This window comes from Notechis scutatus, chromosome 4 (assembly GCF_049901735.1).
Source record: "Notechis scutatus isolate UNSWTSFEM ecotype Mainland chromosome 4, rNotScu1.2, whole genome shotgun sequence".
Lineage (NCBI taxonomy): Eukaryota > Metazoa > Chordata > Lepidosauria > Squamata > Elapidae > Notechis > Notechis scutatus.
Window position 1 is genome coordinate 32,030,795 of NC_142012.1, and position 18,209 is coordinate 32,049,003.

Below are 18,209 nucleotides of genomic sequence, written 5' to 3' on the forward strand. Positions count from 1 at the left end.
TTTATCTATTTACTGTATATGCCTTTGCAAGTATTGTTTTCTTCAAAGAATTGATATAAACATAAGAAATATAAAACAAAACTTGTGTGTTGGAAATCATCATTACTTATCTAACCTTATGTCTATAGGATTCTGTAGTTATTTCTTTCTGCCTCAAAAGAGACTTTGTATTTTATTCTTTCATCAGTTAGTTACAATTTCGCAAGCTGTTGAGTTGTAGTTTCATAAATCAGTATGGCCACAGGATGCCAGTGTTGATCCATTAGATTTAAATAAAAAGCATAATATTTTTGAGATTTCTGCTCTTGCAGAATGCAGTGATTTTTTTGAACTCTGCGACTATTATTGTTTCCTGGCAGGAGAAAATATAAATACCATAAATGAAACAGACTTTGAAAACCCAGTTTAAATTCGGTATATTAAATAGTTTGTAATTAGAATGCTATGCTTCCATCTCATGGACATCATCTTTGGCACTCTAATAGTAATTATTTTGTTAAGGAGACAACAATATATGTATATTTTTCATATATATCAATAATCCTATATAAAGGTACCATAGACCTTTGTTCCTTCTTAAGGCATCAGTGGTTTTGATCTTAAGATATGTTACTTAAATATGGATAGTCATCAATTCCTTCTGGATGCTAACTTAATTTGATCAAAAAGGTTTCCGCATTTTTCTAAATATAGTTTTCAGGAATAACTAAATGTTTTTAAGTAAGGAAGAGAGCATATGAACTAGTTTAGTGGGACATTTACAGATGAAAAATTGCAATATAAATCAATTTATTTCAATTTTAAAACCAATACTTTTCAAGGGTGCCAAATGAACGTGATGGAACCAAAATATATTGAAACATCATGGATGTTTAATGGTTTTTTGCATTTTAGGGATTTAATGATTTTTCACATTTTAGGAAACAGAAGGCAGCTTCTGTTAGAGTAGGCAGAGTAGGAAGTTCTGCCCTAAAGTTCCAATAATAGCTTTTTTTTATTTGTTTACATTTACACCTTACTTTTCCTGTAAGGAATGCCAAATAGTATGTAGGGACAATACATTTCCCCCCCTAAAACAATCCTATGTGGTAATTTAGAAAGAGAGAAAGCAACTGTCCCAAAGACACTATACATGAAATAAATGTAATGGGAATATGTAATTATAATTGCAATACATCTAATGTACTGTTGAGAATTTGTCAGATTATTTTTTAATTTATTTAATTTATTTTTATTTTGTATTACTTTGTAAAGGCTATCTTCTTAAAAAGTTTAATAAGATTCAAATTCTAAAAAAAAAGAATCCCCAGACTGATTTTATATACATTTTGTGCAACACTCACTTTGGATTTGAATCAAATTGTCATTTGCTTCGTTTGATTCTATGTCTCTAGTATCTCTTTCTCTGTATATAATCCTATTACAAATGTTCTGGAGAAAAAAAAGCATTTGAACTTACATCTGAGTAAACATGAACAGACTCTCATATATTGTTCTTTCACAGATAAGATGACATCAACATTGCAAATAATCTTAGAAGTTGTTCCAACAGAAGAGAATCCAAATTTGTGATCTTCAGCTAGAAGAATCTGCACTGTTAGACAAACATCCAAGTTCTTCATAGATTGAATGAACAATTTTTTTTTCTTGCCAAAATGGTTTTAAAAAAAGTTTTACTGGAAAACTTGCAAAAGTTATATTGGGGCATCAGTTTTAACCTGATACTTGATGAAAACTTTAAATGGAATTGTTATGGATGTATGTGTACACATACATAACAAAAGTTATCTGATACTATAACAACAGTTTTGTAGGCAACTGTTTTAAAACTGTTGTAAAATAGTGTTTATCTTCTGCTTTGCAAATGGAGTTGATATGGTATTTTCTATATTTTAAATGTATAAGATATCACATTTTTCATACTGATATTTACTAAGAACATTTGTTTTAAAAATGTTCACCATAGCTAGAAATATTAGAATGGATTAAATGTGAATTTTCCATGCTGGACCTGATGTAAGACAACAATAAAAGAATTATATTAATACAAAATTATTCCATTATTTGTTTTTTTAAAGCAACACTTTATGGTTCATTGGGGACAGTACTGCATTAAAAACAGCTCTATTTCCCCCTATTCAGTTATGATTAAGACTGCTGAATTGTTCTGACACTCAAAGAACATACCATTTGATGGACAGAGGAACATTCTTTGTCAATACTTACACATAATAAAATACACATAACAAAAGACATTATCTTCTACTTAGGTACTATAGAAAATTTATGGCTTTTGTGTTTTCCCTTTTGTGTTTTCTGTTTTTCTACTATTTTTCCACAAAAATATTTGAAATAAAAGAATTCTACAATATCTTAACTGAATTATGGTGGCACAGTGGTTAGAATGGACTACCGCAGGCTAATTCTGCTGACTGCCGGCTGCTTGCAATTTGGAAGTTTGAATCTCACCAGGCTCAAGGTTGACTCAGCCTTCCATCCTTCTGAGGTCAGTAAAAGGAGGACCCAGATTGTTGGAACAATATGCTGACTCTGTAAACCACCTAGAGAGGGCAGTGTGAAGTGGTATTTAAGTCTAAGTGCTATTGCTAGTCCTAAGTACTGTGTATCTAGAAACATTTTGAATTGTTGATGGCAGTTTTAAATCAACCACAGCAAATATCGGCAATCTCCCTTTTTTCTGTAGGAGAATGGAAGGGTTTATTTCCTCCAGAATACATTCATTGCTGATATCTAATGCTGTTTAGCCTAACTGTATATCAGTGTGTCAGTTATTATTATTTAGCACATGGCGAACAATGTCAAGGAAATTTGAAAATACAAGATACAATGCAGTTTTGACAGCCTAATCTGCTAGGTCATCCTGTTCAGCACTTGCATGCCTATTTTTGGTGCACTGCCAGGGGAAAGCTAGCTTACACCAGATGACTAGCGGTGGTCAGCTTGCTGGCTCTTTCAGGCTCCTCTGCCAGTTTTGCCTCACTTCATGTGTTGCCTCATGTTCATCCAGGTCTAGCACCAGCTTCCACTCTCTTCACACATGAATGAAGCTAGGATAGCACCAAAGTGCTATCCATCAATCTACTTTCAATATTGCATGCTTTTGAACTTCAGGGTGGGGAGGAATATGAGAGTGAGTAGTGTGAGTTCACCTTGTCTCACAGAGCTGGGCTCAAACTCCTGGAATGCAGACCATTTCTGGCCAGCAGATCCAGTATCATTAAGTCACTGGGTCACCATAGCTGGAAGTAAGCGTCAGTTCTTTAGCATTCAAAAAAACAAAAAACAAAAAGCTTGGAATTGTGTCCAGAACCCAAAATCTTAATTATGGACATCTGAAGCAATCTTAACCTACTGTGTTCCACAGTCAAACTCTTTAATGGAGAAAAAGTTAAAAATAAGTTTTCAGTGGCACAGGGTAATATCTTTCATGTGACATAGAGACAACAATGCTGTCCTTTCAATACACTAAGCCATCCTGGTTTGGTGTGGTTTAAAATAGAATGCAAATCTACTATTGTTGGTACATTAGCAATTGTATTTAGGCTTATATACTGGCCCCTAGTGCTTTACAGTACTCTGGTTTACAACATTAGCGTTTTGCTTTCAATAATCTGAGTCCTTATTTTATTGACATTGGAAGGGTGGAAGTCTGAGTCAACTTCAGGATTGAACTCCAGACTGTGGGCAGAGTTTGCCTGCAATATTGCACTTTAACCATTGTGCCACTAGGGCTCCTTATAGCCTATAAGTGTTTATATTAGCTTATAGCTTTGTGTTTTTGTGAGACCATCACTTTTGTCTATTGAACAAATCATGATTAAGCAAGCAATATGCTTGACGTCATGTGTAAATCTGATCACTTTTCACTCCGTTTTGTGGCAAAAAAAATTATTTATTCAAAATTTTCTAAAGCTGCACATCTCAATGATTTTGGCTGGCTCTTTTGTCTTTTCCTTTCTTTGCTTTAATATTTGAAACAGAAAGTTATTCAAGGAAACTTTACTGACGTCAACAGCATTCTGTTCAATATCTTCCTGGTTTTTTGTTTTTGTTTTGCATTTAGCAACACTGCATTAAGAAAAATGGCTTCAGGCATTATTATTTTTTTGTAAGATTAGTGGCCACAAAACAGGCTCTATGTCCTAAGAGAGATTGCCTTCTTCATTAATTATGCACTTTTATATTCTGTGCACATTGAATTATTTGTAAAGTAATAGTGTGACTTTTAGAAAGGCACACAGGAGGCTTATTATTCTAATTAATAATTCCACCACATGAAAATTTACAATCATTATAATAATACAAAACTATATTAATGAGGTACCGAAGGACAGTAGTTTGCAAAGATATGTATAGCTGAATGAAACCCAGGAGATAAATAATGTTGTATGGTAAATAAATGGATAGCGACGACCACTGACTAAAGAGAAAAGGTTCAGATCTCTAACTATTGTAACACAATACAGCATGGATTACTCTGCTCTGACATGAAGAGTGATGATGCAAAAGATGTGACTTAAGAAGGAAGGATGGTAAGGTGAGGTGCAGTATATCCAATGCCTACAATGCCCTTCTTGGTTCTTTCCACCTGATCAGTCTTGGTTAGGAGAAATACATTCAATGACATTGCTTCCTTTTCTAATGTGTTGAGGTGGGTGGGGAATAACCAATTAGTTGTATTCTCTCATCTGTTGTTCCTCATTTTATGTCACAGGCCACATGTACTTAATTTAGGACTAAGTAAATAGAGATATAATCCTCCTATGGCAAGAAGAAGCTACAATAGACTCGGCCTTAGACTCCAATCTGCTAGAAATTGTTTTCTGAATAAAGGTGGTAAGAACTGACGAGGTTATCTACTAATGATTCTCTTCTATGTACTTTGTGCTACACAGTGTGCACATGTGCATGCACACACGCACATGCGCGTGCATGCACACACTCAAACACACACACACACACACACACACACAAAACAACCCACAGATAGACAGGCAGACTCATTATTGAGTCAAATCACCACTGGAATTATCTGTCCCTACCAAGATCAAGTCTCAACAACTTCTTTGACTAATTATCTGCAGGTATATATTCACTTCTTTTCAAAAAGTCTATATAAAGCATTGGTGCAAAACTAACACTTCTTGGGTTACATAATTATAAGCGTTAGACTGCTACAAGTGTTAATGGATAAATGGCTATTATTAATGGGTTTAAGAGGAACCTATGACAGATCTAAATCCTGCCAACTTTTCTGCCACAGAAAATATGTATTGGATTTTAATTATAGGATAATTATAAAATTCTTACAGTATACAGACCCTATACAGAATGGATAAACTATTAATCAGTTTATATATTGATTTAAAATAAGTTTGCTGAAAAATTAAAACCCCTAATATAAAGACTGTGTCCACATATATATGCATGTACAGTATATTCAGCATGAATAAATACACTGTAGGACGAAGACACAACTGAAGGTTGTGGACCAATGTGATTTGGTAGATATAAGGTTGTTGTTTTTTTTTACTTCCTGCCTAGGGTTAAGAGTGACTGGTGCAAAAATACCTAGTCAGTCTCCATGAATAAATGAACATTAAAACTATTTCTTCTTATTCCTTACTTCTAGTCTAGCAATTTAAATATTAAACCACACTAGCTGTCATATACTGTACTTTGAAAATTATTTAGAAAATGCATGTAGCCAGTCGCTACTACTCTTTTTTTAAAGATTCTGAGATAGCATGGATAGGTTGTGGATACTTTCAGGTCTCAATTAATCAAATTAATTAATATGACACTTAAAAATATACCAGGATGATAAAGAAGCATGAAAAAGAAGGAATTACTCTAATGAAGAGTAGAGAAATAATATGCTTTTCTATGATCAAAAGCAATTCTTCCTTAACTTTAAAGCGTGTACAACTTGGTACATTACAAATTAAGCTAAAATTAATGTTAATTATCTCTTTTGTATACATTCTGTGTGTTGTTATGTTATATACAAATTATAAAATATTCATTATTACAATTTTATGTTTGTGTAGGTCTGTGTAGCTCAATGGTATCAACTATATACAGGTGAAACTCGAAAAATTATCATGCAAAAGTTCATTTATTTCAGGTGAAACTAATTTATGGTGAAACTAATATATGAGATAGACTCATTTCATGCAAAGCAAGATAGTTCAAGCCGTGATTTGTCATAGTTGAGATGATTATGGCTTATAGCTCATGAAAACCCCAAATCCACAATCTCAGAAAATTAGAATATTGTGAAAAGGTGCAATATTCTAGGCTCAAAGTATCCCACTCTAATCAGCTAATTAAGCCATAACACCTGCAAAGGGTTCCTGAGCCTTAAAATGGTCTCTCAGTCTGGTTCAGTAGGAATCACAATCATGGGAAAGACTGCTGACCTGACAGTTGTGCAGAAAACCATCACTTACACTCTCCATAAGGAGGGAAAGCCTCAAAAGGTAATTGCAAAAGAAGTTGGATTCCCAAAGTGCTGTATCAAAGCACATTAATAGAAAGTTATGTGGAAGGGAAAAGTGTGGAAGAAAACGGTGCACCAGCAGCAGGGATGACCACAGCCTGGAGAAGATGGTCAGGAAAAGGCCATTCAAAAGTGTTGGGGACTTTCACAAGGAGTGGACTGAGGCTGGAGTCAGTGCATCAAGAACCACCACACACAGACGGATCCTGGACATGGGCTTCAAATGTCGTATTCCTCTTGTCAAGACGCTCCTGAACAACAAACAACGTCAGAAGCGTCTTACCTGGGCTAAAGAAAAACAGAACTGGTCTGTTACTCAGTGGTCCAAAGTCCTCTTTTCTGATGAGAGCAACTGTTGCATCTCATTTGGAAACCAAGGACCCAGAGTCTGGAGGAAGAATGGAGAGACACACTCTGCAAGATGCTTGAAGTCCAGTGTGAAGTTTCCACAGTCTGTGTTGATTTGGAGAGCCATGTCATCTGCTGGTGTTGGTCCACTGTGCTTCATTAAGTCCAGGGTCAACGTAGCCGACTATCAGGAGATTTTGGAGCACTTCATGCTTCCTTCCGCAGACGAGCTTTATGGGGATGCTGACTTCATTTTCCAGCAGGACTTGGCACCTGCCCACACTGCCAAAAGCACTAAAATCTGGTTCAATGACCATGGGATTACTGTGCTTGATTGGCCAGCAAACTCACCTGACCTGAACCCCATAGAGAATCTTTGGGGAATTGCCAAGAGAAAGATGAGAGACATGAGACCAAACAATGCAGAAGAGCTGAAGGCCGCTATTGAAGCATCCTGGTCTTCCATAAGACCTCAGCAGTGCCACAGGCTGATAGCTTTCATGCCACACCGCATTGAGGCAGTAATTGCTGCAAAAGGGGCCCAAACCAAGTACTGAGTACATATGCATGCTTATGCTTTTCAGAGGTCCAATATTGTTCTATGTACAATCCTTGTTTTATTGATTGCATGTAATATTCTAATTTTCTGAGATTGTGGATTTGGGGTTTTCATGAGCTGTAAGCCATAATCATCACAATTATGACAAATCACAGCTTGAACTATCTTGCTTTACATGTAATGAGTCTATCTCATATATTAGTTTCACCTTTTAAGTTGCATTACTGAAATAAATGAACTTTTGTACAATATTCTAATTTTTCAAGTTTCACTTGTAATTTTAAAATTAAATGGAATGATTGAAAGAACGGTGTATTTTATACATATGATTTAATTACATACTGCATCACTACAATTTTATATTTATATTTGCACAATTCAATGAGATCAACTATATAATTTTAAAATCAAATGACATTATTGAAAGAACTGTGTATTTCTCAAGTAACTTGCATTTCAACATGCAGTTTTTGATTCTGTCCTTTTCAGTTGAAACTGTTCTGAAGTAATACATTGCCTTAGGGCAGAAACAAAAATCATGAAATTTACATAGCCCTTAAAATGGAATGAAGGAAGATCATACACTTTAGCAGATTATGTGCTACATTATCCCTGTCACGTGGCTGTTTAGGAAGAATTAACTTGGGTCAAAGAAAAGAATAGAAAAGACAATTATTGGGCTGTTAATAAATGTTGATATTACACATACACATTGTACACATTATATATATAGGAGCTAAAATTAATATTGTTTCTTTATCTATCTTACAAATAAAATTTAACTTTGTGCAGATGAAAGATATTGACAACTGTATTTATATGATCCTATAAACCAAGTTCCTTATCCACTCATCTTCACTACTAAGGTTGTAGCAGAATTTTCTCTATTAGTCTTTCTGACACACAACCCGGTACCTTGATGATATACTGGGATATCTGCTTTCCTTTTTCTTTCATCTAAAGCCGTGATGGCGAACCTATGGCACGCATGCTGGAAGTGGCACGCAGAGCCATTTCTCCAGGCAGGCCAGCAATCGCCCATTGCTCTTCCAGGTTCCAGCACATGCATGGGCACCAGCCAGCTAGTTTTTCCATGTGTGGGAGCATCGGAAAGCAGAATAGCAGCTCCCCAGCGCACATGTGCGTGCTGAGAGGCTGAGCTTCTCGTTTCTGGTGCGCACATGCATGCCAGCCAGCTGATCTTCATGCGTGCATGTGAGCCAGAAACTGGAAGCTCAGCTTCCTGGCGTGCGCCTGTGCACCAGGAAGCCGCTCTTCCAGTTTCTGGTGCTTCCATGTGCGCACACTAGGGAGATGCTCTTCCAGTTTCTGGCACTCCCCCCCCCACACGCACATTGCCATTTTGGCACTCAGTGCCAAAAAGATTCGCCAACACTCAGGGGTGGGATTCTTCCAGTGTAACAACCAGTTTGTTAATCATGCACTACATGCATGTACGCATCTAATGCATGCTGTGCACGAGTGCACAGCTATCGCAATTACTCACCTTCATTGTTACTTCAGGAAAGTAACACAGCTGAAGCATGGCAATCTGCTCTGTCATGTGAATCAGCTGAGCAGATACAGGTAAGTACAGTGCAGGGCCAGGCGGGCGGGCCCACATAATCATCGGATTGAACTGGTTTGTATCCAGCTGATAATTGCAGCTAGGGGTTCACCCGAAACGGTCCAAACTGGGAGAATCCCACCCCTGCCAATACTGATCTAAAGCTTTGTGGTTGCTTGCTTGACTTTCCACACTTTTTAAAGAAAATGGTTAAGGGGAAAAAAAAAAGCTAGAAAATACTGCAAAGCGGGGGAAAAAAGTGGAGATACCACTTTGCTGTGTTATCGTTTGTAGGGGGTCATCCCTATATTTAGCAGAGTGTAATCCATTTTGAAACCATCACTCTTAGTTATTTATTACCCACTTTTAATCTTTTTTGATGTTTTTTTCTTGTCCGAAAAATACATTAGGGAGAAAATGATGGAATATCTGAAAGCTGCTATTTGAATAGTAGTTTTGGCATCAGGCACTGGAAATACCTTTAGGGTTTTGTGGAATTTTAAGGCTAACACATTTATTATAACATACACTTTCACAGGTTATATCCATTTAATTAGATACATGAAATGTGATATTAAATAGGAATATATTCATACCTCTTTTCAGAAAGCATAGTAAACAATGGCATCAAAACAAATACATGCAAATAGAAGTGATAATTATTTTATTAAAAGTAGCTTCTATACCATCTTAAGATTCTGACCATATAATAAAAATCAAACTATTTTGAAAACTATGCTTACTTTACAATAGTGTGAAATTTATTTTTATTAGAATATATTATTTTTAAGGATTTAACACTTCAGGATTTAATCTTAGAACAAGTTATTGAATCTGATTTTAAAATCTACAATCTAGCAATATATTTATTGGGACTAATTAGTATACACAATGCCAAATATCTAAGACCTTTAGTTTTCCTTATAACGTAACATACTACAAAAAGCAAAGAGAGGGAAAAATTAAGAAGAAATCAGGCTGCAACCATCAAGTGCCACAGTCAAGAGATAATGACTTTTCTAAATAACACATCTAGTATAACACATGATAGGGAACTATGGCACAAAGGTTAGAATCCATCAGATTTTCACATCAGTATTGTAACACTATACCCATTTTTAAAATTATAAACTTGATAATGAATCCTGAAGCTTCTTAAAGAAATATAAACTTTTATTGATGGTATGATCCCCTACTCATTAACACAATTGATTACAATTGTTTGTTTTCTACTAATGAAAATTGTTCATTTAAGCAATATGTAGGTATCCTGCATCACTTTTAGAAACTTATCATGATAATCACATTACTCAAGTAATCATTCACCCCATTTTTTTTAAAAAAAAAACCTGTTAAATAAGAATTTGGTAAAGCTCTCATACCCAAGCATGAGAATTAGAGTAAAGTAAATATATAAAATGTAATGAAATATCAAGTAATTGTTTCTGGAATTTCTAATTTAACAAAAATACAGCCTAATTCAGTGATTCAACAGATGGATGAAACATTCTTCCTAATTCTGATGGGATCAATTTTTCAGCCCGTAACTGTGCAATAAATATGCAATTAGGTTTTATTATATTACTGTTTGATTGCTCGCAATCTTCAGAAGATTCTTCAGAATTAAGCACTTAAAAGATGGAGCAGCATTTTGCTCTCTACTGGAATGACTAGAAGAGGAATTATAGCTTCAAATATTCAAAGTAAATACTTCAAAGCAATACTGAAATAAATAAATGAATGCTTAAGCACAAAAGAAAAGGCCGTCCAATATACGGTAAACAAACATAGGTTCATTTAAAAAACAACAACAGACACACACCAAACAGTCCTTTTGCAGGGATTATCCATTAAATTGGATGTGCAATTGAAAGAAGGGATTATCATGGTTGTAAAAATGTGTTGATTAAAATGTAGTAAAAAAGATAAAAAAAGCTTTTGTGAGAATGACTTACTAAAATAATAGAAAATTTCTTCAAAAGGGCTATTTGTGTGTGTGTGTGTGTGTGTGTGTTATTTTTAATTATTCACACTTAATATTATTAGTATACTGTCTATACCTCCTAACTGTTAGATGCAGGCAACAGTATGTTGACTTGCAAGGCAGTTAGTAGAGCAGTGGTCCCCAACATTTTGGGCACTCGGGGTGGTTCCATGAGAGACATTTTTCCACGGACCAGAGGTGGAGTGGTTTTGCATCCCACGGATGGGGTTTCACTTGTTTGCATGGTTTCTGGCATGCCGTGACCTGGCACCGGTACACAGACTGGGGGTTGGTGACCCCTGCTGTTACCAATAAAGTTACTTAGCTAGTTCAAGATTGACAAGCCAAAATCACCAGAAAGGATGTCAACTGAACCACATGACATGGAAGTTATAGTGGTTGTTTTCAGTGAACAGTCCAGCTGACAGTAGTAGTTCTATTAAAGACTTGAAACAGGAGTAGTTTAATTAAAGCAACCCACATCTTTGGTCTCAGGGAACCGAAAAGAGAATTTCTGCTCAGCTCTTTGGAGTTCTTGAAGTATGTCAGGTTGGGTGATATTCAGAATCAGGGTCTTTGTCATCTGATTTTTTTTGCATCTGCTGCAGTTGTCAGTCTCAGGTGATTGACCAAATCCCTGACTTCTCTGAGTAGAAAGAGCTATAAGAATTAAGAAAGTTTATCAAGAGAAACTTGTTATGTATATGCAAGTTTATGTATAAACTTAATAGAGCTTGCAGTGCAGATTGTCAGATCTTCAACTGCCAAGAATCATTACATGAGATAAAGTCATATGAGCAAATAAATACATAAATAAATAAATTATGGCTAAGGGAAGTCCCTGATATTATATGCATTAAGAATATTTGAAGTAACTGTTTGAAGCTTGAATTCAGTAAGTGATGGGCTAATGGTAATCAGGAATTTGCCATCACTTTCTAACAAATGAAAATTGAATTCAGTGAGGATTATTTGTTTCATTCACTTCATGGATGAGTTCTGAAAATCTTATATCTATCTATGGCTCATTCATTACTCAGTCAGAGATATTTTCCATTAGCAACCAGAAGAGGTCAGATGGAGGTTAAAAGAATAAAATGATAAAAGTATGGGAAGAAAGATGGTCAGTTTAGACTCAAATACTTTTAACATAAGTACCTATGCATAGTTTTGGAAGTGTTTACTGGAAGGCCATATAGAATTATAAACATGCAAAGTAGCTTGTATTTTTTACATAAGATTTTTTTCTTTTGGAAATTCTGTGTGTGTAGGTTGTATTGTTAATATGTTCTTCATATTAACAATATGTAAGCAGTTAACTATTTAATTTTCTTTAAGCATTTTTAGCTTAATCTACACTTTTTTGTGCTTTTCCTTTACTTAGTTGATATGAAAGATAATTTGATTTCTATGTGACTATGAGTGGTTCTACACAACATCCTAGGATGAAAATTCAACTGGCTACCTTGTTTTGTGAACCCAATTGGCTAATTTAAGGTTAAAAATGATGTGTGAATTCAGGCAATTGAATTAATTCAGTGAACCATGGTTTACTTAAGTGTATGATGAAATAATCCTACATTTAATTCCTATTACATAGAGTTTTATGAATGTAAAAGCTTTGTCCCTCTGGATTCACTATATGAAGAGGGAAAAAACTTCACATCTATCATTCAAGTTTTGTGTGGTTATTTTGAAGATTAGGTTTTTGTATATCCATATATCTGTATGCATTGGGAACACATTTCTGCCATAGCTGTCTAGAGTGAAAGCAACTTCTGCTTATCACACAAGTCTCAGGAGTGCCTCGGAGCAAGCACCCAAAATCTCAATGCAGCTGCTTTGAAGTTTTATGATGTGGATCCAGAAGGGTGCTTCATTTTGCTGAAGAAACTGCACAAGCTTACTATTAAATACTGTTTCTTAATCTGTGAAATGTTGACAGTTCAGATATTTATTTTTAGATTTATATCCAGTCTTCCTTCCAGGAGCTCTGCTTCATCCCCTACCTCATTTTATCATTGGAACTCATAAACAAGGTATGCTAGGCTGAAAAATAATGATTGGCATTCATCATTATTTTCACCTATATCTGAGCATTAATTATTATATTTTTTATTTCCATTCTGTACACAAACCAAATTTAATATTAAATCTGTTTTGGTCCAGGATATATTATCATGAAGCATTTAAAAAGCCATGAAAATTGACTTGATAAAAGCATTTACTGACTTGTGTATCATAAAAATTGATATGAAAGTTTTTATGAAAGAGACTAAGTTATAATTTGCAGTTCCCAAATGATGATTTCCTGCCTATCACTCCTGGCCATACTGCTTAAGAACTAAGTTAGAGGAGATGCAGCCTTAAAAATATTGATATGTTTCGCCACTAAAGAAATAATTTTGTTGGGGAAATGTTTCTCACTGGAAAGATGATGTGGGCAGTTGAGTATTTCAGTACTGCCATCATCCCAGTCAGAACAATCAAAATGACCTTTCTCCTGCTATACAAATCTATATATCCAAAGAATGAGTGAGACCAGGATACAAGAGAAAGTGAGGGCATTAAAGAAGAGTGGCTGTAGTGCAAGGATTTTTTTTCTATTTGTAGCATTGTTGTTGATTTTATACTGTTTTGTATTGTTTTATGCTGTTTTAGTAATTATTGGTTGCTTTAAGGTGGGCAGCTGTATACATTTTATAAGTAAATGAATAATTAAATTAAATTAAAAGATTTGTTTACAGATTTATATTTGCACCACACATTTAATTCTGCAATTGAAAGTGGAATAGATAACATTTCCCTCACCTGTTATGTCTCACAAGTACTCTGTGAGCTACTTTGGGTCAAGAAAGAGTAAGTAATCCAAGTAACCTGTAAACTTCTGTGGCTGAGAATGGACTGAGTCATTTCAGTGGCAGTCAAGACTGTAAACACTAAACTAAGTGAAAGTGCTGTTGATTTGTTATCTACATCTTATCTAGTTTGATTATAAATTTTGTGGTATAGGAAATTTCTCTTCTGGGACAATTAGTACAGTACAAATCTTGGCTATGGCTTCATTGAAGAATTTAGGGCACATCCAACAAATGGAAGAATATTTCATACACATAACAAGCCACGTTGTATTGACTTTATTTATTCATTTTATTCATTAAACAATTTATATGCCCACCCAACTCACATAAGGTGATTCTGGATGGCTCATAAAACTAAATATTCATATTACAGTAACCCATCTAGATAGATCTACTTCTGTAAGAGATGGGAACTGCAGAAGTTTGCTTTTCATTGTCCCCTTTAGGGACAATGTGAGTCTAACCCTGAATGCATAAAAGGATTGTCTGAATGAGAATTCTGTGTATACTGCAGCACACATAAAATTGTTCAGGTGCTTTTATTTTCATAAGAAACAAACATTCATAATCCTGGCTATCTTCCTTTTATTTTTTCCAGGGATGGTTGAAGTTATTGAAGAAGACCATATTCATTGTCAAAACAGTGTTTGGAGGATTTTGTCTTTTACCAGACTATAAAAGAAAAGATAGAAGAGGCATATTTGGAGAATGGACAGTATTAGGAATTATTACTTTGTGCTGCCTGCCCTAAATATGTTATGTACTTAAGTACAGGTCTTTAGTCTTCTCAAGTAGCTGTTTGGCCTCTTTTTATGAATACTAAGCTCCCTGAGATTCAGAATCAATAAAAACAATTTCTGCAGGGAAAGGAGAAATGTTATTTGGGAAGCTGAAATATGCTTTTGCATTAAAATGTCTCTTTTTCTAGATTATATGGATATTTTAGAAGCAGGACTGCCAACATTCAAAAATAAAATAGAACTCTCCAATGAGTTATAAAACATCTTTCTCTAGCAGAATAGAATATATAGACAGGAGAAAATAGTTCCCTGGTGAGGTAAATGTACAATGAATAACACTGCATACGCTAATTCTAGGCTGAAAGCTATTCTCCAAAGGAAATGAATAATGGCATTCCGCTAGAGAATTGCACCATCTAACTTTCATCTGAAAGCTCTATTATCAATGAATTTGTTTCTGAGATTCTTCTGTTGCTTCTGAGATGGCACTGCTGAAGTCAGTTATTCTTTTTGGTGCAAAAATTAAAACATGAACTCTTAAACTCTTGGGTGAAACTAGATCTGCACACTAAGAAAAGATTTAAAGAAGTTTGCAAGCTTCAGAGTTCATCAATATACCTCGTCAGGATTGAAAGTAAGCAAAATGAAAAAGAACAAAGAATAAATGAAACTTTGGATAAGATGAAGAATGTTTATTTTGAACTAAATTGTTTTATTTAATGTATTTATTAAGTAAACCCCTGTATTTTTAATTTATGTTTGCCTAATAGACAAATACTGCTCTCTCAAAACTTCTATATATATTCAGTCTGTATATATTAGATAGGAACTGCTAACAGTTTTTGATCCAGAAAAAGGAAGGTTATATCATTTTCTATATGCAAAATTCAGTAACAACAGACATGATGGATCAGTCTTTTCCCAGTGTGTCAGTTTTGCATATGTTAATAAGTTTGTTTTATCTCTTTCATAATGTGCAATAAAATTTATAATTTTTCTATGCATTTTTATGGATACCTACTTAAGTGTAATTCACATTGGCTTCACTGGGATTTACCACCAGGTATCTTTGTGTATAATACAGTATTAATATCCTTTTTTTCTCACAGAACATGCATATGTAAACATAGTTATTTAACTGCACATATTTATGTTTGTGCAATCTTTTTAAGCTGAGAACTGCTTCACAAGATGTAGGTAAGTACATAGTTAAAACAAATATGGATATCTTATCTATACTGGCCCAAGTTATTCGTTTTAGAATGTATGTGTATACATATATATGTACATATACACATATCATACTTCTTATGGAAGGATCCTATTTTTGAAACATCTTCTGAAAATATTCTCAGTATTCTGATTTTATATAGGTGTCCTTAATTATTTCTTCACCAGTGATTTATGCACTAGGTGAGAGATACAGCCTTAAAAATATTAAGTATGTTTATGATATAAAATAATTTTGTTGGGGAAGTATTTCCGCTGGAAAGATGATGTGGGCGACTTGGTGTTCCAGGAGTGCCATCATCCCGGTGGGAATAATCAAAATGACCCTCTCCTGCTATACAGTCTATGTCAAAGAATGGTGGACCAAATTCTGGAAGTGAGGCGTGGGAAAGTGGCTGTAGTGCAGGATTTTTTCTATTTGTAGCATTGTTACATTGATTTTATACTGTTTTGTATTGTTTTATGCTGCTTTAGTAATTATTGGTTTGCTAAGGTGGGCGCTATATACTGTTTTGTAAGTAGATGAATAATTAAATTAGATTAAAGATTTGTTTACAGATTTATATTTACCACATTTAATTCTGCAGTTGAAGTGGAATGAATAACATTTCCCTCACCTGTTGTATGTCTCCCAGTACTCTGCTTGAGCTGCTTTAGATCAAGAAAATAAAGTAATCCAGTGACATAACAAACTACTGTGGCTGAGGAATGGACTGGAGTCATGGTGTGAAAGTCAAGACTGTAAACACTAAACTAAGTGAAAGTGCTGTTGATTTATCCCCCTGCAAATGTATCTAGTTTGAGGTGCCAAATTTTGTGGTATAAATTTCTCTTCTGGGACAATTAGTATTACAGTACAAATCTTAGCTATGGCTTCATTGAAGAATTTAAGGCATCCCCCAACAAATGGAAGAATATTTCATAAACATAACAAACCACGTTGTATTGACTTTATTTATTCATTTTGTTCATTAAATAGGGTGCACCCACCCAACTCCTATAAATAATTCTGGATGGCTCATAAAAACTAAATATTCATATTACAGTAACCCATCCCCTAGATAGATCTACTTCTATGAAGGAACTGCGAAGTTGCACTATTGTCCCCTTTAGGATTAATGTGGGATCTAACCCTAACGATGCTTAAAAGGATTGTCTGAATGAGAATTCTGTGCCTACTGCCTTTTATAAAATTGTTCAGGTGCTTTTTATTTTCATAAAGAAACAAACATTCCTCGTCCTGGCTGTCTTCCTTTTATTTTTTCCAGGATGGTTGAAGTTGTTGAAGAGACCATGTTCAAATTGCCGTCGAAGCGACCGATTATTTGGGTTTTTGTCTTTTGCCAGACTATAAAGAAGAAGATGAAGGGCATGTTTGGAGAATGGACGATATTAGGAATTATTACTTTGTGCTGCCTGCCCTAAATATATTTATGTACTTAAGTACAGGTCTTTGGTCTTCTCAAAGGTATTTGTTTGACATCTTTATGAATACTAAGCTCCCTGAAGTTCAGAATCAATAAAACCAATTTCTGCAGGAAAGGAGAAATGTTATTTAGGGGGGGCTAGATAGGGTGCATTAAAATGTCTCCATTCTAGATTATATGGATATTTTAGAAGCAGGACTGCCAACATTCAAAAATAAAATAGAACTCTCAGTGGGTTTGAAGGCATGCATGGGCTGGCAGATGGAGATGGCCTTGGAGCAAGGAGGCGGTTTACTAGGTAAGGTAAATGTACAATGAATAACACTGCACTCACGTAATTCTAGGCTGAAAGCTATTCTCCGGGGAAATGAATAATAGCATTCAGCACAGAGTTGCCCCGTCGCGCTTTCGTCAAATACTATTGTCCCAATGGATTTTGTTGTTGAGTTTATTGTGTTTGCCGCTGAAGATGACAGTGAGGAGGTCGGTTGATAACGGTTGAAAAAGATTTGAGCATGGACTTGAAGCAACGATTGAACAAAGCCGGATCTTACACTAAGAAAAGATTTAAAGAAGTTTGCAAACTTCAGAGTTCATCAATATACACGCAAATCAGGATTGAAAGTAAGCAAAATGAAAAAGAACAAAGAACTAAATAGAACTTGGATAAGATGAAGAGTGAGAATGTTATGTTTCTTCAAACTAAATTGTTTTATTCAATACTATTATTAAGTAAACCCTGTATTTTTAATTCCCATTTGCCTAATGAATGATACTGCTCTCTCAAAACTTCTATATATATTCAGTCTGGATATATTGGGTAGGAACTGCTAACAGTTTTGATCCAGAAAAAGGAAGGTTATATCGTTTTCTATGTGCAAAATTCGATAACAACAGACTGATGGTCAATCTTTTCCCAGTATGTCAGTTTAAATATATTAATAAGATTCATTTATCTCTTTCATAATGT

The 18,209-nt window shown here is 34.8% G+C and overlaps 1 protein-coding gene across 4 annotated transcripts in view; it reads left to right on the forward strand.

The window, feature by feature from the left end:
- SLC7A11 (solute carrier family 7 member 11) overlaps nucleotides 1-14,785 on the forward strand; it is a 121,984-nt gene extending 107,199 nt beyond the window's left edge. For 2 of the 4 annotated variants that reach the window (XM_087963129.1, XM_087963126.1), the window contains one exon: nucleotides 14,441-14,785. In XM_087963129.1, the coding sequence (XP_087819255.1) occupies nucleotides 14,441-14,520 (80 nt within the window). In that variant the 3' untranslated portion in view covers nucleotides 14,521-14,785. Of the gene's footprint in view, nucleotides 1-1,504; nucleotides 2,053-14,440 lie in introns of those variants that run through there. The other 2 variants (XM_087963128.1, XM_087963127.1) reach the window with 1 other exon arrangement.
- The last annotated feature ends 3,424 nt before the right edge of the window (nucleotides 14,786-18,209 follow it).